At 35.4% G+C, this 22277-nt stretch overlaps 1 protein-coding gene across 1 annotated transcript in view; it reads right to left on the bottom strand.

Annotated features, from left to right (window-relative positions):
• Positions 1-22277, bottom strand: part of LOC136817290 (myosin-IIIb-like) — a 60045-nt gene that overhangs the window by 15673 nt on the left and 22095 nt on the right. The window contains exon 23 of the mRNA XM_067073629.1: positions 12135-12226. Within this exon, the coding sequence (XP_066929730.1) occupies positions 12135-12226 (92 nt within the window). The remainder of the gene's footprint in view (positions 1-12134; positions 12227-22277) is intronic.

Raw genomic sequence — 22277 nt, forward strand, 5'->3', positions numbered from 1 at the left:
GTTCTACTATTCAATACACCCCATTATTCGATAAATGAACCGTCACCGTCAAGAAGAAACTCTCATAATTGATCCTCTACTAACACACTCCCTTACACTCTTTTTGTTTTACACGAACAATGAATGAGGCTCAGAATCACCAAAAGATAAGAACAATTTAAGAACAATGTGGAGCAAAAAATCACCTGTTTTTGTAAAACCATTAGTCAGTCAATCAACTATAACTGATCAAGCTCATACAAACTAAAATACTAAGCGACCACCAGTACCAAGAGATTTATACAAACATAGCCAACAGTAGAGGTAATTAGTGTTTAGGTAATAGAGATCAATCAATAAATGAGTCACTTATCAAATTCAAAAGTCTCTTTATAGTTGATTGTAATTAATATAAATAGAGCGAACAATTAATTGAAGCCGGTTTTATTGAAATGTGACCCTTCTTTTTTGTGTTCGTTATGAAATGCAAATAGCAGAACTCAATTAATGTCCTTTTCGAACAATGTTGTTTCTTTCCCTTGGAGCCTTGGCACCCACCGCAATTGAAATTGCATTTCTGAAAAATCTTTTGAAAATTTGATGAAAATGTTTCCTCCACCTACGCGTGATTGGGTAACTGCAATACAAAGACATTCTTTGTAAAAGAAAATGAAAGTGCGCTCAAATACCATAGGATGGTTGTTAAACTTTCTCATACGTGGCTAAACATTCCTATTGACACTTTACAACGGTAACCAAACGAGACTCTGGGTATGTACAAAAAATAACGTCAACTGTTGGGCAGTCTCAAGGCTGTAAAGTTGAGCCACGCAGTCATACAAATCACAAAAATCGTTTTTAGCAATGTGCCCAGAAAAAACTGCTTGCAGGTCCCGAAAACGCGTCAGGAATGTTTCCCCGGGAATGGATGGATGTACAGAAAAGCGACCGTAGTGCAGTGGTAGAGCATCCGGCTACGGTGCGCAAGGTTGTGGGTTCAACCCCCAGCTGGGTCATACCAAAGATTCCCAAAATGGTACTTGGTTCCTCTCTGCTTGATGCTCAGCAATTAAGAGAAGGATCAAGGGCATGTAGAGCAATCTATGGAGAAAGAGTGGCGTCCTCCCCTACTTTCGGGTAGATAGCTATCAAGGAGCCTTCGGGTCGCCTCCGACTGCGGTCGCAGACTTACTACTTACTACTTACATGATAGCAAAATGATCAGCTAAAATGACAACCTTACATTGAAAATAAACTCGGGTAATAATACCACAAAATTTGAACGAAATTGAAAACAAAAAACCAAGTCCTCTCACTCTTTAAATGAGAAAGAAGGAAAATTCTGTATGGTCATCTACTGAAACACCGTGTGAAAAATATAATCTTTATATTTGATTAGCGGTCTCTAAAAGCCATCATTTGAAACCACATCTTATCATTTTCACGTGGACAAATCACTGTTTATGCTCTGCGATAAAAGGCATGCCCATGTGTCCATGCTAGGAAAAACGAGGATCGAAAATTGGGGTAAATAGTGGAAAATCACATGTTAATTGATACTGAATATATGGAAAAAGCTTTCCCACGAGGCCTAGGAGATCAGGCAGACGCAATTAATTTGAGATATTTTAAACATTGAGGTGTCATCAGAAAACTTACGCAAAAGCTGTGTGAACGTGCACGCCTTCAACCCTCTTTTTCACTTCATTAACATACTTTAAAGCTATTTGGAATGATGATGTTTGATTCAAACACTCCTCCTAGTCTTTCAGCTATTAGAAATGAACCGCAACATCCCCAGACACAGTGGAACAATTTCTTCTTAGTTTGTTACGTCGGCTACACGTTTTTTTTATAAGAACATCTAAATTTTTTGAAGCCTTCGGAAGTTCTTAACTTTTTGAGTTTCAAGCCTAAAAATCTTCTTAACGTGTTCTTATTTCCATCCATTTTTATGTATCTTAGTCCATTTTCCTAAGAAATTGGGTGTTTTAGAGTCCGCAACCGGGGTCCGCAAAGCCTTAAGATGTTCTTAACTTGTTCTTAACATTTTGGCCATCGAAGCCTTATGTTTTTATATAGTTGGTTCTCATAAAAAACGTGCATTAGAAAAACTACTACATCCCCAGACCAATTGGAACAATTTCTTCTTAGTTTGTTACGTCGGCTATTTTAGGGATCCCCCCATTGAGAAATAGTTTTTTTTGTACGAAGTAACTAAAAACGCTAAACCAGTCTCGTTTTCAAATTTAACTCAAAATGAAGATTCCTCTGTCTCTCATATAAAACATCGTATAAAGCAACTATTATTTGTATTAACGGGAGTGTCAAACGCAGAAGAAACTTACCCTAATCTTCATTTTCAAGAATTTTAGCTGACAAAGCACTTCTTCAACAAAACAGAATATCAACAAAACTACAGAAAATCAACAACAACAACAACAAGAGATCGAAAATTGAAGATGAAACAAAACGAACGACATGTAGGAATGGCTTATGTAACGTAGACAGACAGAAAGACGCAGTCAGCCATCTTGAATTGGAAAAGAATAATTGCAAAACGTTGTCTGCAAATACCTAAGCATCCAGCGTGGAGGTGGTTCTACAAAAAGTCATTAATTAAAACACAAGAGTAATTAATGTTCTATATCATGTCTCCCCTGACCCATTAATTAATAGGCGAAATCCGTTCAGCAATTTCTTCAAAACAATACAGACAAATTATGGAAATTCCCTGCTGACGTCAAGTAATTCCGAATGGAAATTATTTAACGATGCTGCAATTGTTTCACTGCTAATATTCCAAACCTTGATCGGTGATTCTCAGTGATTTTGAAAGTTGATCATGACCTAACTGTAACCATTAATAAGGGTTTCCAGGAAAGCAAGAAAGTTTTTCATTGTTTCTATGATGCGTCTACCATATATGGCATGAACCCTTGACAAAATTGAACCCTTGACAAAGTCAAACCCCTACCCTGTGCCCTACAGTCCAAATAATTAGCGAGTTTATGTGTTTGCACTTTTGAGGACGGTAGAGTGACTGAAGCGATTTGGAAAAACCCGCACTTCTGACCCGTAAAATCGAGGACGGTAAAAGTGCTGATTTACCGTCGTCCTCAGCTGGTCAGGATCTAGTCAAATTAGAACCTTACCGTCTCCGTCGCAGAAAAACACACATAAATAAATTCGGTATTGTTATATAAGATGGTGGTAATAGCATTTTAATGGTATGAGATGTAGGTCATGTAATTGTAAATTATTCTAGTAATGCATGCAATGTAACGTTTAGGAGAGATAAGAGCATCCAAATTTGTAATATTGCGGAAGATAAGGAAACACTGAGAAGGAATTTCTATTTGGTGACAAGATAGATAGAAGCATGTGACGTGCTTTCGATTTTGAAAAATTCCATCGCGATAAAGTTTTTTGAATATTTCTCATAATGAAAGATGATTTCAGTCCGAATAAGGAATTTTGATGGGAGGTTACATGGAAGAAGTTCCAAAAGTAGCTAACTCAGGTCTCGATGGCAGCTCGACCATTACAACGTAGATCTGTAGAATGATTTTCATTTTGTCGAATAGGTGAGAACGAACTTAAATTGAATGACTTGCTAAAACATTTCATCTAGGTAAAAAATGGGTGTGAATCAAAAACATGCATGCAGAATACTTAAGACGAAAAGAATAATCCAGTTAGAGAGAAAGAGAAAAACTTTCTCCATATCAAACGAATTAATCAAGCAAATCCTATCATTATCCACATTAAAGTCGTAAAGACATTCATTGTCAATCATCAAAAACCAAAAATGATGAAGTTTCATTGGACAAAAATGCAATTTGTGAAAATGGCGCGAAAAATGGAAAAAAATGCTTTGAATTCCAACAAGAAGGAGGTTAGGAAAATTCGCGCGAAAATTCGATACAAAATAATTCAAATTATGCTGAGAATCCGAATAAGGAATCAAAAGAAACTCTAGAATTAGTTAACTCAAATATCGATGATGGATGGGTTATCTAATCTAATCTAAACTGTTCTTTCTTGAGCCGACTTCTGCAGAAAACCCGGTGGAAACTCAAGATGAGTTTTATTATTTATTTGACAAAATAGACATTTTTTCCTTCTTCACTTTACCACACTACTACTACCATGAAATCTCCAAAGCCTCCAAAATAAGATTTATAAACGAAAACATAGCACCTCTACCTTTGCTACGCCATTTCGATTCCGATTTTTCCTACACGGTTTTTCGTACAGCGTTGAATAACTACGCGTCCTGTCTGTGTAAAGTCTCTCGTAAATGTTATCTCCACGTGGTACGATCAGTTCTTCACGCAACGTGTTACGTTCGTTGATTTGCGTCTTGGACGTCTCACGTAATGGGATACGCGAGCGTTCACCACCCGGTGATGCGGGCGGTGGACGATAAGTGACAGCTTCACGATCCCGTTGCCGTCTTGTTTTCCGACGTTGCTGTTTTTTCGTTTTGGGAACATCAATGTAATTGCTGTTATTGTTTTTATCGACGACAATGAGATTGTTGTTGTTGTTGCGGTCGAGAGGTATGGGACGAGGTATCTTGCTTTTGAAATGCATTGTGACGTCATCGGGTTCTTCCTCCACACGCGGTAAGCGTCGTTCGCCCGTCAGTATGAACATATTGTACTCAAGAAAACTGTCCCACACCAATTGTCCTACCAAACGTTAAGTCAACATCAACACACATACAAACGCGAGAGAAAACGCGCCAGATGATAATTTGAATAAATGATCAATAACTTTTTCTCTATCTCTTTCTCTGTCAGTACAGTAGTTGCAACAATGAAACTAAAAACGTTCCTTCAATAAAACAGTATCAAAAAGATTTGTTAAAACCCCCAAATCGTCTTAAAAAATATACAAAAAAAAGAGAACTGAAAAGCCTGCCTTCTTCTCTCTTAACTTGTTTTACAACAAAAATAAAAGCCCATTGCAATGACAGAATGATGACCTCTGTTCTGTCATACATTGCGCGATTATTATCACTATATAAGAATCAAAATGTCAGCTTCTACTTCATGGCCTAAAAAACTTCTCATGTCAAGAAAAATTGCTACATAATATTCAAGTCAAGCTCAAATGTTTGAAAGAAAAGCCATAAGATTATACAAAATAGGATTAAAATGATGATAATTTTTTTTCTTACTCGTCACACACACTAAATAAATATTATATGACCGAATTATCTATCAATAACTAAAGATAAACAAATCTAAAGAATAATTCTCTCTGGCACAGTTTCACCTACACACTACCTAATGGTATACAGTATGTTGTTAAAAAGCCTTACAGAATTCGCGTAGTCTAATAACTGTGCCATGGTAATACACTACATTGTAAACTACCTAATAAAAAGCTATAGTAAAATAAGCACAAGCAGTGTGCACCCCTATAGCTCAAACATCGAATTTTGTAGTTAGCACACATAAAAAAATCCCTTTCATCAAACAGAGAGCGTTGTGTTTCAACAAATTTTTCTCATCTTTCAATGGTGATGTCATCTTTTCTTGCATGATACAGTATGTAGACACGAGAATCAAAGTTTAATTGCATACTCTATACCATGTTATAATTAAAAGTTAGCATGTAAATGAACTAGAGACACCCCTCACAAAACATCGTCAAAACATGAAAACTCTGTAAGTCTACAACATCTCACAAAACATCAACAAACTTTTGACAAGCAAGGAAATTTGCAAATTTGCATCTCATCTAAGAGTCAAAAACATCAAAAAGAACAGATCTCAACAGATTATCTGCTTTTCAATGAAAAAATGACATCTGGAAAAAAAAAACTCCTTTCAGCCATCATATCCAAAATGATACCAATTGCTTGAGATTATCAAATCAAATTGCTCCTATCATCATCTGCTTAAAAACTGAGAAGGGTGTTGCGTAACACACGGCATTGCAATGTCAATATCAAAACTTCCAGAACTGATGATCATCTTATTGGTGGTTGGTCGGTGTAGGATGCTCAATTTTGAGGTCTATTTTTAAAAATTGGTTCCAAATTAGCTCCAATTATCCGGAATGATCTTTGGCCTGTTTGTTATATAAACTGATACAACTCTGTTTGACGATTCTCTTATGTATAGGACATTACTTTGAGATAATTCGAGTTTAGGATATTCGAGGATCATAACACTATAAGGACTGTATAGCCTACATGCACTGAAATGCTTAATCCAAGACAGTTTCTCAATTTTTTTCTCACTTTTCCTACAAGCCATCTGACAATACATGTACTTTAGTAATCTCCATCTCTCTGAAAGAGGATTGAGGTAAGATTTTCCTTGGCAACTCATTCATAAGTGAATGAACCGAAAATTTTTGAATCAGACCAAAACCACAAAAATCTTCTAAGAGGCTCTCTCTCACAAGGAGAATATGATGACTTAACATCCTAAGTATAGAAAATAGCGTGGTAACTTCATTAGCGTTAAGTAGGAACTCAAACAAAATGAGGAATGACCTGACTTATTGTTAAGAGTCGCACCTCTGATGACATATATTATAAGCTCGCTGAGCCTAAGGCACTTAGGAAATACGAGTCACAAAATCTAGGTAAAAAGGAAGACATTTTACATAAAGTATCTATGCTTACAATACGTGGAGATAAGCAAGTCAACAAAAGTCAATGATTCTGTAAATATGACCTAGAATACTGAAGACTAGTAATGGGCTTAAACAATAGACTATCAACCAGCTTAAGTATGACTGATGACGGCCTACGTTAGGTTATTTTTGTTTTAAGATGCATTACATGTTAACCTTAGGTTGAAATTGGATCCTTCGGTCGGGATCTGATCCATAGCAAGGAACGCTCTAAGAATATTTCAAAATGAATATTCATGATGAAATGGAAAACATCATTCTTATAAAAGAGCGTGTATGTACCCGATCAGGATGTCTCTAAAAGCCATAATGTCTCTAAAAGCCATAATGTATCATGAATAAATCGACAAAATCATGTGTTTAGACTTACTTTAAACATTCACATACGAATTTCTCCTTTTCAAAGTCTCCTGTAAGCTTTGACCAAACTTCCTTACGATAAATATGAACAGGTACTTTCATAAATGTAACAGGACAGTCCAATACATTTGTCGACTCTTACTTCTCTTACATAAAGTTAAATTTCAACAATCTTTCAACTTTAGATCAGTGACAAGGAAAAACATACAATATTAGAGATCACACCGAAGCGTTAACCATGTCGATTGACGAGAAGAAAACAAACGTTGTCTTGTTCTGTCCAGTTAGATGATTCAAACTAAATCGTTCGACTCTGTTATCTTGGAGTGTAGAGAAGTATGGGATGAGGGAAATTTGAATGGAGAGTTATTGGTATTAATTCAACGTGAATATTCATGCAAAAAAAACAAAAAAGAAAACACAAAAAAAAACAGCAAATAAAACCAATAAAATAATATAGATTTCAGCTGCCAAATGGATATTGTTGTTTGAACGCGGTTTTAAAATCTTCAGAATACTTCAAAATTGTTATTTGTAGGGAACAAATGAGATATTGAACAATTAAAATCTGATAAACCCCCCCTCTTTTTATCTGGTCTTTATCTTATTACTTACAGGTGTCTGGCTAGCCAATCACAAAACACCTATCAATCAATCAAACAATCCATCCATCCAAACAAAATCTGGAAGCAAAGACCCCCTTCTCCCCTTTCTGAATTCATTAGCAAGTGAGACATATTGATTTAAAAACACGTGGAAGACTTAAGGGCGAACACAAGGATTTGCAAAAACAAGTTCTTTTGATTAATAAACAACAAACACCAACAAGTATAAAAAGAGCACGAACTTTCAAAGGAAATAAAGGTGCAAATATTTAGAGGCTCGTGAATAATAGAGAGAACCTCCTCCCGCGAAATTGTGGAGATAGCTAGACATCCGTTACGATATGCAAGTCCTTGGCAGGCTCGTTTTGTTCCAAAGTTGCGAAAAGCAGTAGACATCATATCAATACAAAAAAATTCAAAAGCGCCCTTCAAAATAGGCCTGTAGATACCTTCCGCTCACAGTCTAAATATGGCTACTTTGTAACAAACGAAAAGCAGCGAACGGCATATTGATTACAAACGAAATAAAAGTATCTATATACACTTCAAATCAGGTCTGTTGGGTGCCTTCCGCCCGCAGTCTAAGTCTGAGTATCATGGATATGAAAAGTCCCAGAGCTTTGCTTCTTTTGAAAAAAAAATTAAAAGTTTCGCACCGACGTCTTGTGTCGGCAAGACATCGGTTAAGGGGTAAGGGCGTCTCGCAAAACCAGCCTATTTTATGCTTTTTCCAATGGTACGAGCTACGAGAGTTCCGGAAATCTCTTACTTCCGGAGATATAGCCCGGCAAATTTGAGTCCCGGAGGGACCCGCTCTGCGGGTCTCTGGGACTAAAAGGGTTAAGCTAAAAATAGAAGATTAATAGGCGTTTGTGAAAGAAAGTATCCAAAACAAAACTTACTCCTTGATGAGTCAAGTGATAAACAATCGAATTTACTACATGTGCAACAAACTTGGCAATGCGTGATTAATTTGTTATACCATATGCAAAACATCAATGTACCTCAACACAGAGCAACGCAGATTATCGTGCTTTAGCCGGCCACAGATGTTACGATGGATTAAGAGTAGGATAATGACCTTTTATCATTAATTACCAGTATTCCCTGAAGTGTTGAATCATTAAATGTTTCAATTTCCGAGCACAGAAAGAAACAAAAACTAACAGTATGAATCATACGCCGATGGAAGAGGGGAGAAAATTAGCCGATAATTGCAGCAATCAAACACCTTCAAAATAAGAATTTGATTACAGTGAATAAAAAATTTAGCCCCTCCTTCCGTGAAAAAGTTTTCCTGAATAAAATTTCTCATTCAACTTGAATTTTTTCAAAAAGATTTTTTTTTCACTGAACAAGTTGATGACTAAGCGAAAAAATGAGTTTTTTCTCACGAAGGTGTTACAGAGAGGTAACACTTCACTACACGTTTTTTTTTTTATAAGGAACACGTTTATAAGGAACTCGACGCTGAAAATGGTTCAAAAAATAAGGAATTGTTAAGGAACTGCTCAGGCTGAGAATAAGTGGATTTGAAAATAATGTACTTTATTGGGACTAATTTGACCAAATTTTGATCCTTCAAGGGGCAAAAAGTTCAAAATTTCCTATGTAGTAAGGAACTCAATAAGGAACTTTGAGACTGGAATTCTCTGTAAAAATAAGGAACTCCAGGCTCAGAGCAAAGTTAAGGTTCCTTATAAAAAAAAAACGTGTATCCTCAAAATATTAAAGTGCTCGTTCTTCTAGAAAAATTGAAAACACGTTGCAATGTACACGTTTTTCTTCTTATAAGAACAAACTATATAAGAGCATCCAATGCTTTGTGGACTCAAAAACACCCAATTTCTTAGAAAAATGGTCAAAATAAGAAAGTTAAGGACATCCGAAGGCTTCAAAAGTTTTGGATGTTCTTATAAAAAAACGTGTACTGCGTGTGTAAAAAATTTATGAAATTTGAAAATATTCAGGAAGAAGATAAACAGGTGAAAAAAGATTACGAGAAAAGTTTGGCAGGAAAATGAAAATGGCATCTGAAAGTGATATTGCATTGACATTTTACATATTATTAATATCCTTGTTGAATGATTTAACATCCTTCCCAGGAAACAATAATCATTTCCAAAAGTTTTTCCTCCTTTTGCATAATGATGAAGATTGATTGCTTTTATCGGACAATCAGAAACATAAATCACGACCCTTTCCATATGGTCAGAAAATCTACAGTATATCTTCGCTGTCTGATCTGAAAGGCGGCACTAAGATAGAATCAGAAATATTAAAGGCAAAAAGTAGATTCCTTCAAATGATACCCTTTACACGTTTTTGCATAAGAACAAACTATATGTACACGTTTTTCTTTTATAAGAACAAACTATATAAGAACATAAGGTTTCGAGGCCCAAAAATTTAAGAACATTCTAAGAACATTCTAAGGCTTTGGAGACTTAAAAACATGCATGTTCTTAAGAAATTACATCAAAATGCTCAAAAAATGCTGAAAATAAGAACCTTTTTAAAAAGAACATTTTTAGGCTTCAAATCCAAAAGACTAAGAACATCCGAAGGCTTTGAAATTTTTTGACGTTCTTATAAAAAAAACGTGTATCAGAACATAGGACTTCAATGGCCAAAATATTAAGAACATGTCAAGAACATTTTAAAAACACCCAGTTTCTTAGGAAGATGGACACAAAATGGCGATACTAAGAACATGTAAAGAACATTTTTAAGCTTAAGGCTTAAAACTCAAAAAGTTAATAATACATCTGAAGGCTTCAAAAATCTTTCGTAATAAAAACTCATAACTGAGACGGGGGTGATAAAAAGCGGTCGCTCCTGCCACCGCACTCTACTACAAATTAATGATTTTGACTTACTTCTTCACCAGTCAAGATGAACATTTGATAACGCATTCTTCCATAAAGAGAAAATACCAAATACAATCCACAACAAAAACCACCTAGTCAGTTTACCGTAACACTCTTTGTTTTCTGATTTCTTGATAGCGCTCCTCTTTTCCACCATAAGATATCAAAGCCAAAGAAGAGTTAAGTTCCAGATCCTGGACGAAAAACCACCACACTCAATAGCCACAGACCGCACAAGCGCTCATAGCGAGATCACACAAAAATACATCAATTTTCCACACACAACCAGAAACACTTTCGCTTCACTCAAACAAACATTACACCAAACATAATAGCGAGCAGAACATATATGTGTGAAACATCATAACATGCGATAAGTGTGTCTGTTATGCTCCACTGAGGTGCGAAAAAAACCAGTGAGAAAGGCGAACGGATGATTACAAGTGTAGTCTGAGCCTTAATCAAAGAAAATCCTCTCTACACGCACGCGACTGACTACAAACAGTTCGTTAAAACTGGCCCCCCAGACTTTTCTTGCTTTCCATAAGAACACAATAATTAATAATCATTTTTGTCACTTTTTAAAGGATAGTAAACTTATGTTGGAGACAAGAACTTTTGATGGTTTCCAGCAAATGTTTAGGGATTCAAAAATTATTTAAAGGACATACACGTTTTTTTTCTTGTAAGAACAAACTATATAAGAACATAAGGCTTCGATGGCTTTGTCGACTCTAAAACAGCCGGTTTCTTAGAAAAATGAGCAAAAATGCTCAAAAAATGGTGAAAATAAAAACATGTCAAGAACATTTTTAGGCTTAAAATTAAAAAAGTTAAGAACATCCGAAGGCTTCAAAAGTTTTGGATGTTCTTACAAAAAAAACGTGTACTCGGGAAAACCTTTCTGCCTTACAATTCCTTGTTTATCATTACATTCAAATGTTAGATTGTTGAACAAACTTCCGTCAAAAGGTTCGTCACCAAACAAACAAACGAACATAACGTTAACAGAGAGCGATGATGGAGAATAACACAAACATTTGAATCGGTGGAAATTGATAAATCAACATCACTCAGATGTAAACGCGAGCACACGAATAAAGATGGCTACAGTACAACAACGACTTTTTTGCAAACGACTTTATTTGTAAATCGTTGAGCAAAGTGAGCAAAGGAACCAGGAAAACTTGATAGAACTTGATTCACAAGAAAAAGATGGCAGTGAAGAAGCAGAATTTGTTTTTCTCGAGACTGTTCATTTCAAATGGATCCTTTTTTGACAGTTACCAGTAGATGGTAGGCTGCTAGCATCCACTTACGGATTCTTGCTTCAATACTTCCAACCACTTTTGCAGAGGTCTGCGATTCAGACTAGCAAGTCGAGGACTTAGAGAAGTGACAACTGAATATCATGTCAAACTCAACCTTATGTATTGCATAGTGACAGCAGAACTCTTTTGGGTTTTAGGCAGGAAGCTCTGGCTAAAATCCCCCCCCCCCCCATCTTCAAAGTAACAAGGGAAATCTGTTGAACAAAGAATTATAGTGTTTTTTGAGATTTCCACAGTGCAGCGATAGACGGGTTTCCGCTCTTTTTGATTACTTGAACCAATATATGAATCAAATCAAATTTTGAATAAATGAATGAAGAATGACTTACCGAGACCAACAAATTGCCGACGTTTCGATCTTCTTGTTTGCGTGACGTTTGTAAGAAATCAAAATCGATGCGCGCTAATTTTCCTCTTACCACTAAAACGAAACAGAAAGTGAAAAAAACGTTATTGAAAATCAACTACTGGGGAACAATCTTAACCCATGATGAATTTTGGCCCCATCTTGGCCTAAAATAAGCAAACATCGATGATACTGGCCAGAGATAGTCAGTCTGCCTTACTGCCTTACTCTATCTTCGCTTTCTGATTTGAATGGTAGCGCTGTGATCTAGTCTCCCCCATCAGAATCATTAAAGGCAAAAAGTAGTTGAGCTCCAGCTTCTAGACTAAGCCAGAGAGAACCATTCATAAAAATTCAACAGAATTTTCATCAGATCATCGGAAAGGTTTAAGAAATGTACAGAACAGAGGCGAAAACGTTATAATGAACAGGATATTTCATGGTTATAGAAACTCTCTCTTGAAAGATATGGAAATTTCTTCACATCTCTACCGAACGTTTCTTAACTGTTTCGAAAGGTTCTATCATCGACTGATCACAACGTTTCTACCTACATCTTTAGAAATTTTCAACTGCGCGACCTCAATAAAAATTATAACTTTTCTCGAAAAAACCGTTCCCCCTTTTTCTAGAGAAAATTCCATCTTTATCTATTGTTTGCATTGTTTACTCTGCTGAAGAAATTGTTCCCCATTCTTCCTTTTCCATTTTTCTTCTTCTTTTTCCTTCTTTTCCCATGATGAGTTGTGAGACGAATCCCAGCAAGATTTTACTTTTTAAAACTTTCTTTCACATAGAAACGTCCCAAATCAAACTGTCAGACAACATATTGAACAAGCTATCTCACGCTGCGTTCTTTCTACTTTAATATAATTTTGTGACGTCATAAATAGGGGGGTCTTTCTAGGTCAGGGACAAATAATTAAAATAATTATTAGCTCGTACGTGACTTTTTGTAACAGAAATATGTCCCAGTCCCAGGTTGAACTACGACTCTCACAGCAAGTAATGAAGAAGAAAAAATGAAAAAATTGATACCCAAAAGAAAAAAACAGAGGAAACACACCTTTTTTTAAAGAACCGTTAAAATTTTGCTGAGGCTCGGCTTCTTATTTTTTTTGGCACTTTGAGCCTCATATTGTTCTTATATATAGGGTGTAATTGAGGTATTTTAGGTGCTATACCCAATTTTTACTACTTTAACCCCTAAATTGCTTGAAATTGAGCAATATCAGGCTCATCATTGTTCTTAAACTGTTCTTATCTTTTGGCGATTTTGAGCTTCATTGTTCTTATGAAAAAAGTGTAATGACTGAAGGCAGTCAAATTCCCTAATATTCTAAGACCTCTGCTGCACTTTATTACGTATTCGATACAGTAGGAAAAGGTTCGATCCTTCAAAACGTAACCAATGCGTACATAAGTCACCCCTTAATACACCCAAAGCCCAAACTATACTTGTTCACAATACACGTTGTTTTTTATATAAGGAACACGTTTATAAGGAACTCGAGGCTGAAAATGGTCCAAAAAATAAGGAATTGTTAAGGAAAATGCTCAGGCTGAGAAAAAGAAAACAAGTTTTAAGGAATCAAGTTTTTGCGAATCCAAACTTAGCAGCTATGTAAATAAGAAACTTGATAAGGAACTTTGAGGCTGAAATTCTCTGCAAAAATAAGAACTCCAGGCTTAGAGCAAAGTTAAGGTTCCTTATAAAAAAAACGTGTATCATTCAACGCAAGATGGAAAATTAAACTTTTTTAGAAAATCGATTAAATATCGTTTGTTTTCACCTATCCCTTTAGAGCTGCAGCGTGGAGGACAGAAAACATACAATCACAATCTTATCTCAGGTTAATCTGCAATAATAAGCAATGGCCGAGTGGTCAGGGTGCCAGCGCCAGAAACCAGGGGCACCCGATTCGAATCCCCGCTTCTTCCAATGTTCTGTTCAGTTCATAGAAAGTAAAGACGGCTGATCGTGGACCCCGTAAAAAACAATCGAAAGACTGTCAAAACGTTTTAGATTTCTGGACTATCCACATTTGAACTCTATCTATCTACTGAAGCGATCGACCAAAGAAGATATTTCAAATAATGTTACTTAACACTCAAATGTTGAGCAAGTACAAAAATAACATTTTTCAAAAAATTGAAAACTGAAAAATGTTTACACCTAGCGGTCACATCAAACAAAATTCCAATCATAACAAGCAAAAAAGAAAAGAAGAATTTTCCCCATGTATTTTCTCACACCGTGGTGTGAAAAAAGTGAAAAAGAGGGTTTTACTCTGATGAAAAATAACTCTTTCATTATTAATGAAGAAATGAAAGAGAAGATGAGAAACAGAGAGAAAAATTCTTCCATCAGAAAATCGATCAAAAAGGTAACAGTAGTTAGATGATACACGTTTTTTTTTATAAGGAACCTTAACTTTGCTCTGAGCCTGAAGTTCCTTATTTTTGCAGAGAGTTTCAGCCTCAAATTATCGAGTTCCTTATCTACATAGCTGCTATAAGTTTGGATTTGCAAAAATTGGATTCCTTAAAACTTGTTTTCTTATTCTCAGCCTGAGCAGTTCCTTAACAATTCCTTATTTTTTGGACCATTTTCAGCCTCGAGTTCCTTATAAACGTGTTCCTTATAATAAAAAAAACGTGTAGATGATGATCGTACACGTTTTTACATAAGAACATAAGGCTTCGACAGCCAAAATGTTAAGAACAAGTTAAGAACATTTTAATACTTTTCAGGCTCTAAAACTCCAATTTCTTAGGAAATCGCACAAAAATACTCTCAAAATGGTGAAAATAAGAAGAACATCTTTAGGCATATACACGCTTTTTTTTTTATAAGAATACACTTTATAAGAATGTCCATGATGAAAATGGCCAAAAAATTAAGAATATGCTAAGAATATCACCATCATGGAATTTAACAACTGAACTTAAGAATGCCATTTTTCATGCATTTTAACCTGTAGATTGCCACTTTCGATCTTAACCTAAGAATACCGTAAGAATACTTTTGGATGATTTTCGCCAAAAAGTTGAGAATATCCATGATGAAATGAAAAAAACACCATTCTTATAAAAAAAAAAGCGTGTAGTCCAAAAAGTTAGGAACATCGATGGCTTTGAATATTCTTATGAAAAACATGCAGATGATGATCATATCAGTTATCGAAGATGAAAGATGGGGGTACATTTCATTTTTGAACACATTTCTTAAACTTCAAAGAGAATATAGACAAAATAAAATGAATTTCGTAAATTCTTCCCTTAGCAATCTACGTTCACTTATGGAAAACGACTCCTAGTATTTTAACTGTCAAAGACTTTTCTGTACACCCCTGTCTCACACCCCGATGAACTTCTTGCCTCAGTTGGGATGAAAATTTCTATTGAAATCCCAATGGGGATAGAAATTCTTTTGTTCAAAACTCAAAAAATCCAGTGGGGATGATTTTAGAGTTTATTTCTCCCATGAAGTAAATCACGGCACATCGCATATCATACAATCATATACCATATAACATCATCACCAACGATCATGAAGGAGACAACCCAAGTGCGACGATTGATTTAGGAATCAATTTAAGGCATATTACACGTCACTAACAATAAGAAAGGGAGGGGATAAAGAAAGTAACAGGATTATCTAGATTATCTAACCCTTCAAAAAGATCTCATTTCTTGGCACAGTTCAGATGAACGAGATCTTTATCTCTCTTTCAAAGAGGAAGCACATTTATTGAAATTTGATTGGTGATTAAGAGTGAGCGAGGCCAAGAATAGAACATACCTTTGAACATAATATCTAAAGTAATATCGAAAGCAATATTGATAAGACACATGTCAATCAAGGTCATCTGCTCCTCCCAAACAGGCAAGAATACGTGCCGAAACAAAACGCAATAGCAGTCAAGCCGCAGTCAAGTAAACTATTAAATAGGCAAGTAACAGACGTCCTGCTGAGCTGTGAAACCGTACATCACTTCTTCGTTCAACGGCAATTTATGTTAACTTTGAAATCTACTGGCGCCCTATGTTAGATTTAAAGCCGTCACCCGGCGTCACAGCCGACAAGTAGAGCAGTGCCTAGCAACTGGGGGCTATGCCCCCCAATAATTTTTTCAAAAATAGTTATTTTGCAAAATGCAAAGTTTTTCTTTTTTAATTTGTCATAATTGTCTTTTATGTGCATGTTTTGAGTGTATTTTTAAGCAATCTAGAGCTCAAATGTTCAAAATTTCACCCCTCGGGCCAAACCATGGTTGGCCCTCGCGGTGTCACTAAACTTTAGCCCCCCCCCAATATGAAAATGCTTCCTACGGGACTGTAGAGTGTTGTTTACCATGACAAAGGCCTGTGATCAGTCATCCAATAACAACACTTTCTCTTGCTTGCCAGATGTTCCAGAGACTCGCCTCTAAGTCCTCTAACCTTCTGCTAGACATCTAATACTCATTCATAGAGAGCAGAAAGTTACCAAATCTAATACCAACATAGAAGTGAAGGTCTTCATTCTTGAAAAAGCAAACAAAAAGGCTGAAAAAAGGTTTTCCTGATCCAAAACATTCTGATATTTTGAAACCAGGAGAAACCTGTGAACTCTGCCATGATTCATTCTCTAACAATTAATAAAGCCATAGAATATTCCGTCAAAAATGCTATAAAGTAAAAATACGACCATAGGCGCAAGTTCTTGTTAACCATCCTAACACCCTACCATCCAACATTGAAAAACAACAACAAAATGATCGAGAGACTCTTTTGAAGATAGATGATTGACAGAGAAAAAAAAAGTAGAAAGATCCTACTGAGCTAGAAAGAAGAGACGGTTTTATACCAAAGAAAATTAAAAAAACTGTCCTGCGTCAAGAATAAAAAGAAGCCCTTATTTAAAGGGACAATACTTTTGTCAAGTTTTTAAAGACAAAGCAATGACACTGTTCTGTCGGAGACATAAAAAACGGATTTTAATCAGTCACCTTTTATTGAATGTATTGAACTGCTTAAAAAGCTATAAGAACAATTTTGTATAAGAATGAACCTTGGAAAAGTTCAGAGTCTGATAAAAGCATAGAAAGATAGATAGAACTAATATGACTTGAAGTTTTGAAGGGTTTTGTGTCTAATGAGAAAGCAAATGAAACGTATTTCATGAGATTCATTCCTGCGAAACTCTTGCTGTTGAAAGGTTATAGAATATGGTTCTTGTTAGAAAATGAAAGTTCGCGAAACATCAAAATAATAACTTTTCAACATTTTCGGCTTGCGTGCCTACATATTAACTTTTTAAAAAGCGTGTCATTTTTTAAAAAAAGTTACCTTCTGTAAGAGCTTTAAAACCGCAAAGAAGCCGAAAATGACTTTCTATGGAGAAATTTCCCTTCTGAGTATCAAAGACTAATCTTCACGACTGACCTAATCTTTTTGTTAGCCCAGACCGCTAGATTTCACTTCGGCGTTTAATCGAAACCTCCATGGTATGCTTAAAGAAACAGTTTTATAATCGAGGATAGAAAACAGGCTGCGAATCAGCTGGTTGTTCGCATATTTTTACACGGACGGTTAATGGTTATACTACGTAATTGATGGGAAGTTCCTTGCAAAATAAGCCACTGTAGCGTAGGATTACTAGCTAGGACACTTCTTGTTTTCGCAAAATCGACTTGTTTTTAGTTTCAGAATTATATCTATCTAAATCACACGGAAAGAAAAATAGGCCCTACCAAATTTTCAATTTGAAATATCTATTTTTGGCTTTGTAGTCTTTGTTAATATCGATCCAGTTCAGAACCGACAGTTGAAAAAAAGAAACAGAAACCCGTCATCAACTGCGCAGCATTTTAATTTTACAATACAGTACCTATTCAGAGACATTCAATTGTACTTAAAGTTGACTGTGGTAAAATCTCCGAAAGACCTACATCCCCCATAAATGTGGGCTATAATAAATGTGATGTTGGTATTAAGGCGTTACTCTCTTTTTAGAGAGTCTTTACCCATTGCGGATTAATTGTGATATATGAGTAATCTGTATTTGCGGGTAGGGTAACGGCAAACCAGGCAAACCATAAATCATTCTTAACAAGTCAATCTCCATCGAAAATCCGCCTGTCATTTTTAACCGAGGTATGTAAAAAAGTTTAAAATGAGCAATCACGGCACATCGCATACCATAAAATCAGAAACACATATTTATGCAATAAATGCAGATCGTACTATGAACCCGCTGAGAGAAAGGTACGAAGAAAGAAATCAGAGCAAATTAATCGCAGTTTGAATAGTTTGGATGACTGTTATCAAAAGCTCCTACGTTTCTTTGAACACAAAAACCATATGCTGGTTGAACAGTCCAGCATAACATGCAATGACGTCATTTTCAGCCGAACTCAGGACGAATGGACGAGCATAACTAACGTATTACTTCGAATAAACGCCCCCATTCTTTTAAACAGCCCCTCGAATAAACGCCCCTCTTTTGAGGAAAACTTTTCCATGGACTCTCCTTCCAATAAACGAACGGTTAGAAAGGACAAGATTCAAAATCACGAAAGCACGTGTCCATAGCTAAAGGAAAATGTGAACAAAGACCTTGATAAGCTCCAGCCGTCAGCAATCACATCTTCTGTAGGCACTACATTTCAATCAACTTAGCACGCAATGTATATCGACAAAAACGTTCAAGCAAATTAAAATATTAATTCAAGAGAAATCAAAATTCAAAAATCAAATTACCTTGATTTGTCTCAACTACAATCACAATTGATCAAGATCACATCAGATCTGTGTAACATGCCATATTTAAAGGGACAAACAACACAAAACATAATCACATAGGAAGAAATTGAATGCAACCAATACAAATAATATCATTAAAACAAACAAAACATACTTCTTTAAACATGTCTAATCCCGTTAGCCCTAATCCGATCAAATCTAGGGTTTAATGTACTGAACAAGAAATGATTCTTGAGACAATTAATGAATTGATTTGCTTTGATCGGATGCACTTAAAATACAATACTTCGAAAACCTCTTTTTACTATAAGAACTATCTGAGCTTCGAATCAGCCTCGTCGAAACAGTCATTTTAGTTGAGAATGCTATTGAAAATTACTTCTTTACCAGTGCTACCGAGAACAGACAGACCTTGAATTGTGCTCGTAAAAATGTCTGAAGTGTTTGATAATAAGGCTGTGTTCCTTATAGTCCGAAAGCATTTACGTATGCATTAAACAATGACTTTAAATCAGAAATTTAAAACTTTCTTAACAACACCTGTATTATCGGATCGGCGGGAGCACATTAAACCCCTATACAGTGCATTGGAGTGCGAGCCATTGGAGTTGAATTACTATACTTCCTATAGTTAAGCTCATCAATTCTTTTTCTACATTTGGAGACTGAAAAAACTACAAAACAGCAAGAGCATAATACCAGCGATCCGCTTTCATAGGGAGATTCTGAGCCTTTTGGATCAACAAGCCTTCAGATTATAATGGATCGTTTAATTGAAATGAACTGCGATGTACACGCTTTTTTATAAGAAAATATGAAATTGGCCGAAAAATGAAGAATATGCTAAAAATATCATCATAGAATATGGCAACAGAAACTAAGAATGTCATTTTTAGAGCATTTTGACTATAACTGTAAATTGCCCCAGTAAGGCTCAAAACTTTCATCACAAAAATGTCATTTTATGCTTCAGGTGTGTATTAAATGATAAATTTAGGTTGAATTTGAATCTAACCTAAGAATAAGTATAACAGTAAAAGATGAATATCCATGATGGAATGGAAAAACACCGTTCTTATTAAAAACCGTGTATTTTAACGACGAAAGTCTGCACGCGCAAACACGCTGCGTTTTTGTAGAGTATTAACCGTATACACTTTTTTATAAGAACCAGTAAACTTTTTCTGAGGCTCGGTCGTTATTATTCCTTTTTGGCACTTTGAGCCTCAAATTGTTCTTATCATATTCTTAAGATGTAATTGAGGTATTTTAGGTGTCATATCCAATTTTTGCTACTTTAACCCCTAATTTGCTTGAATTTAAGTAATTTCAGGCTCAGCATCGTTCTCAAATTGTTCTTATTTTTTGGCGATTTTGAGCCTCGTTGTTCTTATAAAATTGTTTCTATATAAGAAAAAGTGTATATGGATTCTGTTTTTTGTATAAAATACAGATTTGCCATGCTATACCGGGTGCACCAAAAAAAAGTAGACAGGTTTGTCGAGATATTGTGAGCTTCACGATTTAAATTTTTTGTTCATTCTTTTTTTATTGTATAGAGGATGCTCTAACTTATATTTTGAGCTATCATATATTAGATTTCAAAAAGTAGTTCAAAAGCTATTTCCAAAAAACTGACTTTTTTTCCATGTCAAAATTTCAAAAAATCATTAAAAACAGCACTCGCGCTATAAATAAGACAAAATGACAAAAACACAATTTCATTGTTTTTTTTATTCCTTTTTCTCTTATCTTATATTTTGCCAACAGTTTGTCCATCTTATTTGCACGTCATGAACATTTCCAACACCAGCAAACTCAATGCAAACCCAAGTTCTTTGAGCAACTAGTCAAGGAATGGTGATCTATTTTTTCAAAAGTTTTCTCACATAGCACACACATAACATCAAAACCTCTTTTGGAGATTTCCAGAAAAAATTTTCAGCCTTTCCAAAAATATTATCCCACAAGGGAATAGCTTATTTTACCATATTCTTAAATTCCGTAACGAGATTCGATGAACACAGTTGCATTTTTTTGGTATTTATGTGTAAAAAAGGTAAGTGTCAAGAGAAAAGTTTGCTCGCTGTTTTTAATAATTTTTTGAAATTTCGACATGGAAAAAAAGTCAGTTTTTTGGAAATAGCTTTCGAACTACCTTTTCAAATTTATTATATGATAGCTCAAAATTCAAGTTAGAGCATCCTCTATACGATAAAAAAAGAATGAACAAAAAATTTAAATCCTGAGGTTCACAATATCTTGAAAAAGTTGTATACTTTTTTTGGTGCACCCGGTAGAAAAGGTAATATTGAGCAGTGTTTGTTTTAAGAAAACTTAATTCGATGCTTGGCAAAGTAGAATATAGTTATTGAGGCATATTGCTTTTTTTCAAAGAGAACACCGACTTTGATGACATTTCAGATAAAACTTTGTGCGTCACGTTGAAAAGTTGAAAGGTTATTGAATTTATAAAGCTTCCATCAGCTTAAACTTCCTAAGTTTGACTTTAATCTTGTGAGTAAAAGATCACTGACTTCATCAAAAAAGGTATGTGAGTGCTGGTTTGTGAATAATGCGACCGTACTTAGATATCTATCAGGCGGTCACATTGTTGTTGTTCTTACACGAAAGAGGAAAGCACATGGTTTATGAATTAGGAAAAAGACTAAAAGTAAGATGACGAGGAGATTGTGCTAGTTCGGTATAGTAAAATGCTAGATAAAAAGATATACATTCTCTTAAAGGTTACGAAACAAAATTAGCACCCAACACCAGCATAGTGGGAGTGGAAATACTTTCAATAATTCAGCACATAGTTGGGATAGTACAATTTTGATTGCTAGGCGTCCAATAGGTAAATAATTGCTTCGAAGAAAAAAAGATTCTTAGCTATTTAGAAAGTAGAAAAAACGAGAAAAAAGTGACGCAATAGATCAATTAAATAGGATTAAGAGCGTACAGTGGTATGTTGTAAAAATAGATGGAGGTATGAACAGCTTCTCTGTGTGTCGTATTTTATGAAAGGTACATTCCTTCACATGGAACATCAACATAAACGCTAGCCCGGGGTCCACTTGAAGCTTTTTTATAGACTGGATGGCGCAATTAAGTGGCCCGGTAGTATATGGTAATATGCTTTTGCTTAGGTGGACTGTAAAACAGGCCGCCAGATTTTAGACGTTTCAGAAGGTATTTTTTAGTTATTTGGATCTTTAATAATTTCTTTCAAAATGGCAACCTCGTCAAATGCTCCTAGTCTACTTCACTGGACTCAGCGTCATAAAAAATTAAAAGCAAAGTTCAGCCAGAAGTAGACTCTAGTCTACATAAACACCGACGTGAAAACGTCAAAAACTTATGATTATATGCTGCC

The sequence above is a fragment of the Clytia hemisphaerica genome, unplaced genomic scaffold (genome assembly GCF_902728285.1).
Source record: "Clytia hemisphaerica strain Z4C2 unplaced genomic scaffold, Clytia hemisphaerica genome assembly, whole genome shotgun sequence".
Taxonomy (NCBI): Eukaryota; Metazoa; Cnidaria; class Hydrozoa; order Leptothecata; family Clytiidae; genus Clytia; species Clytia hemisphaerica.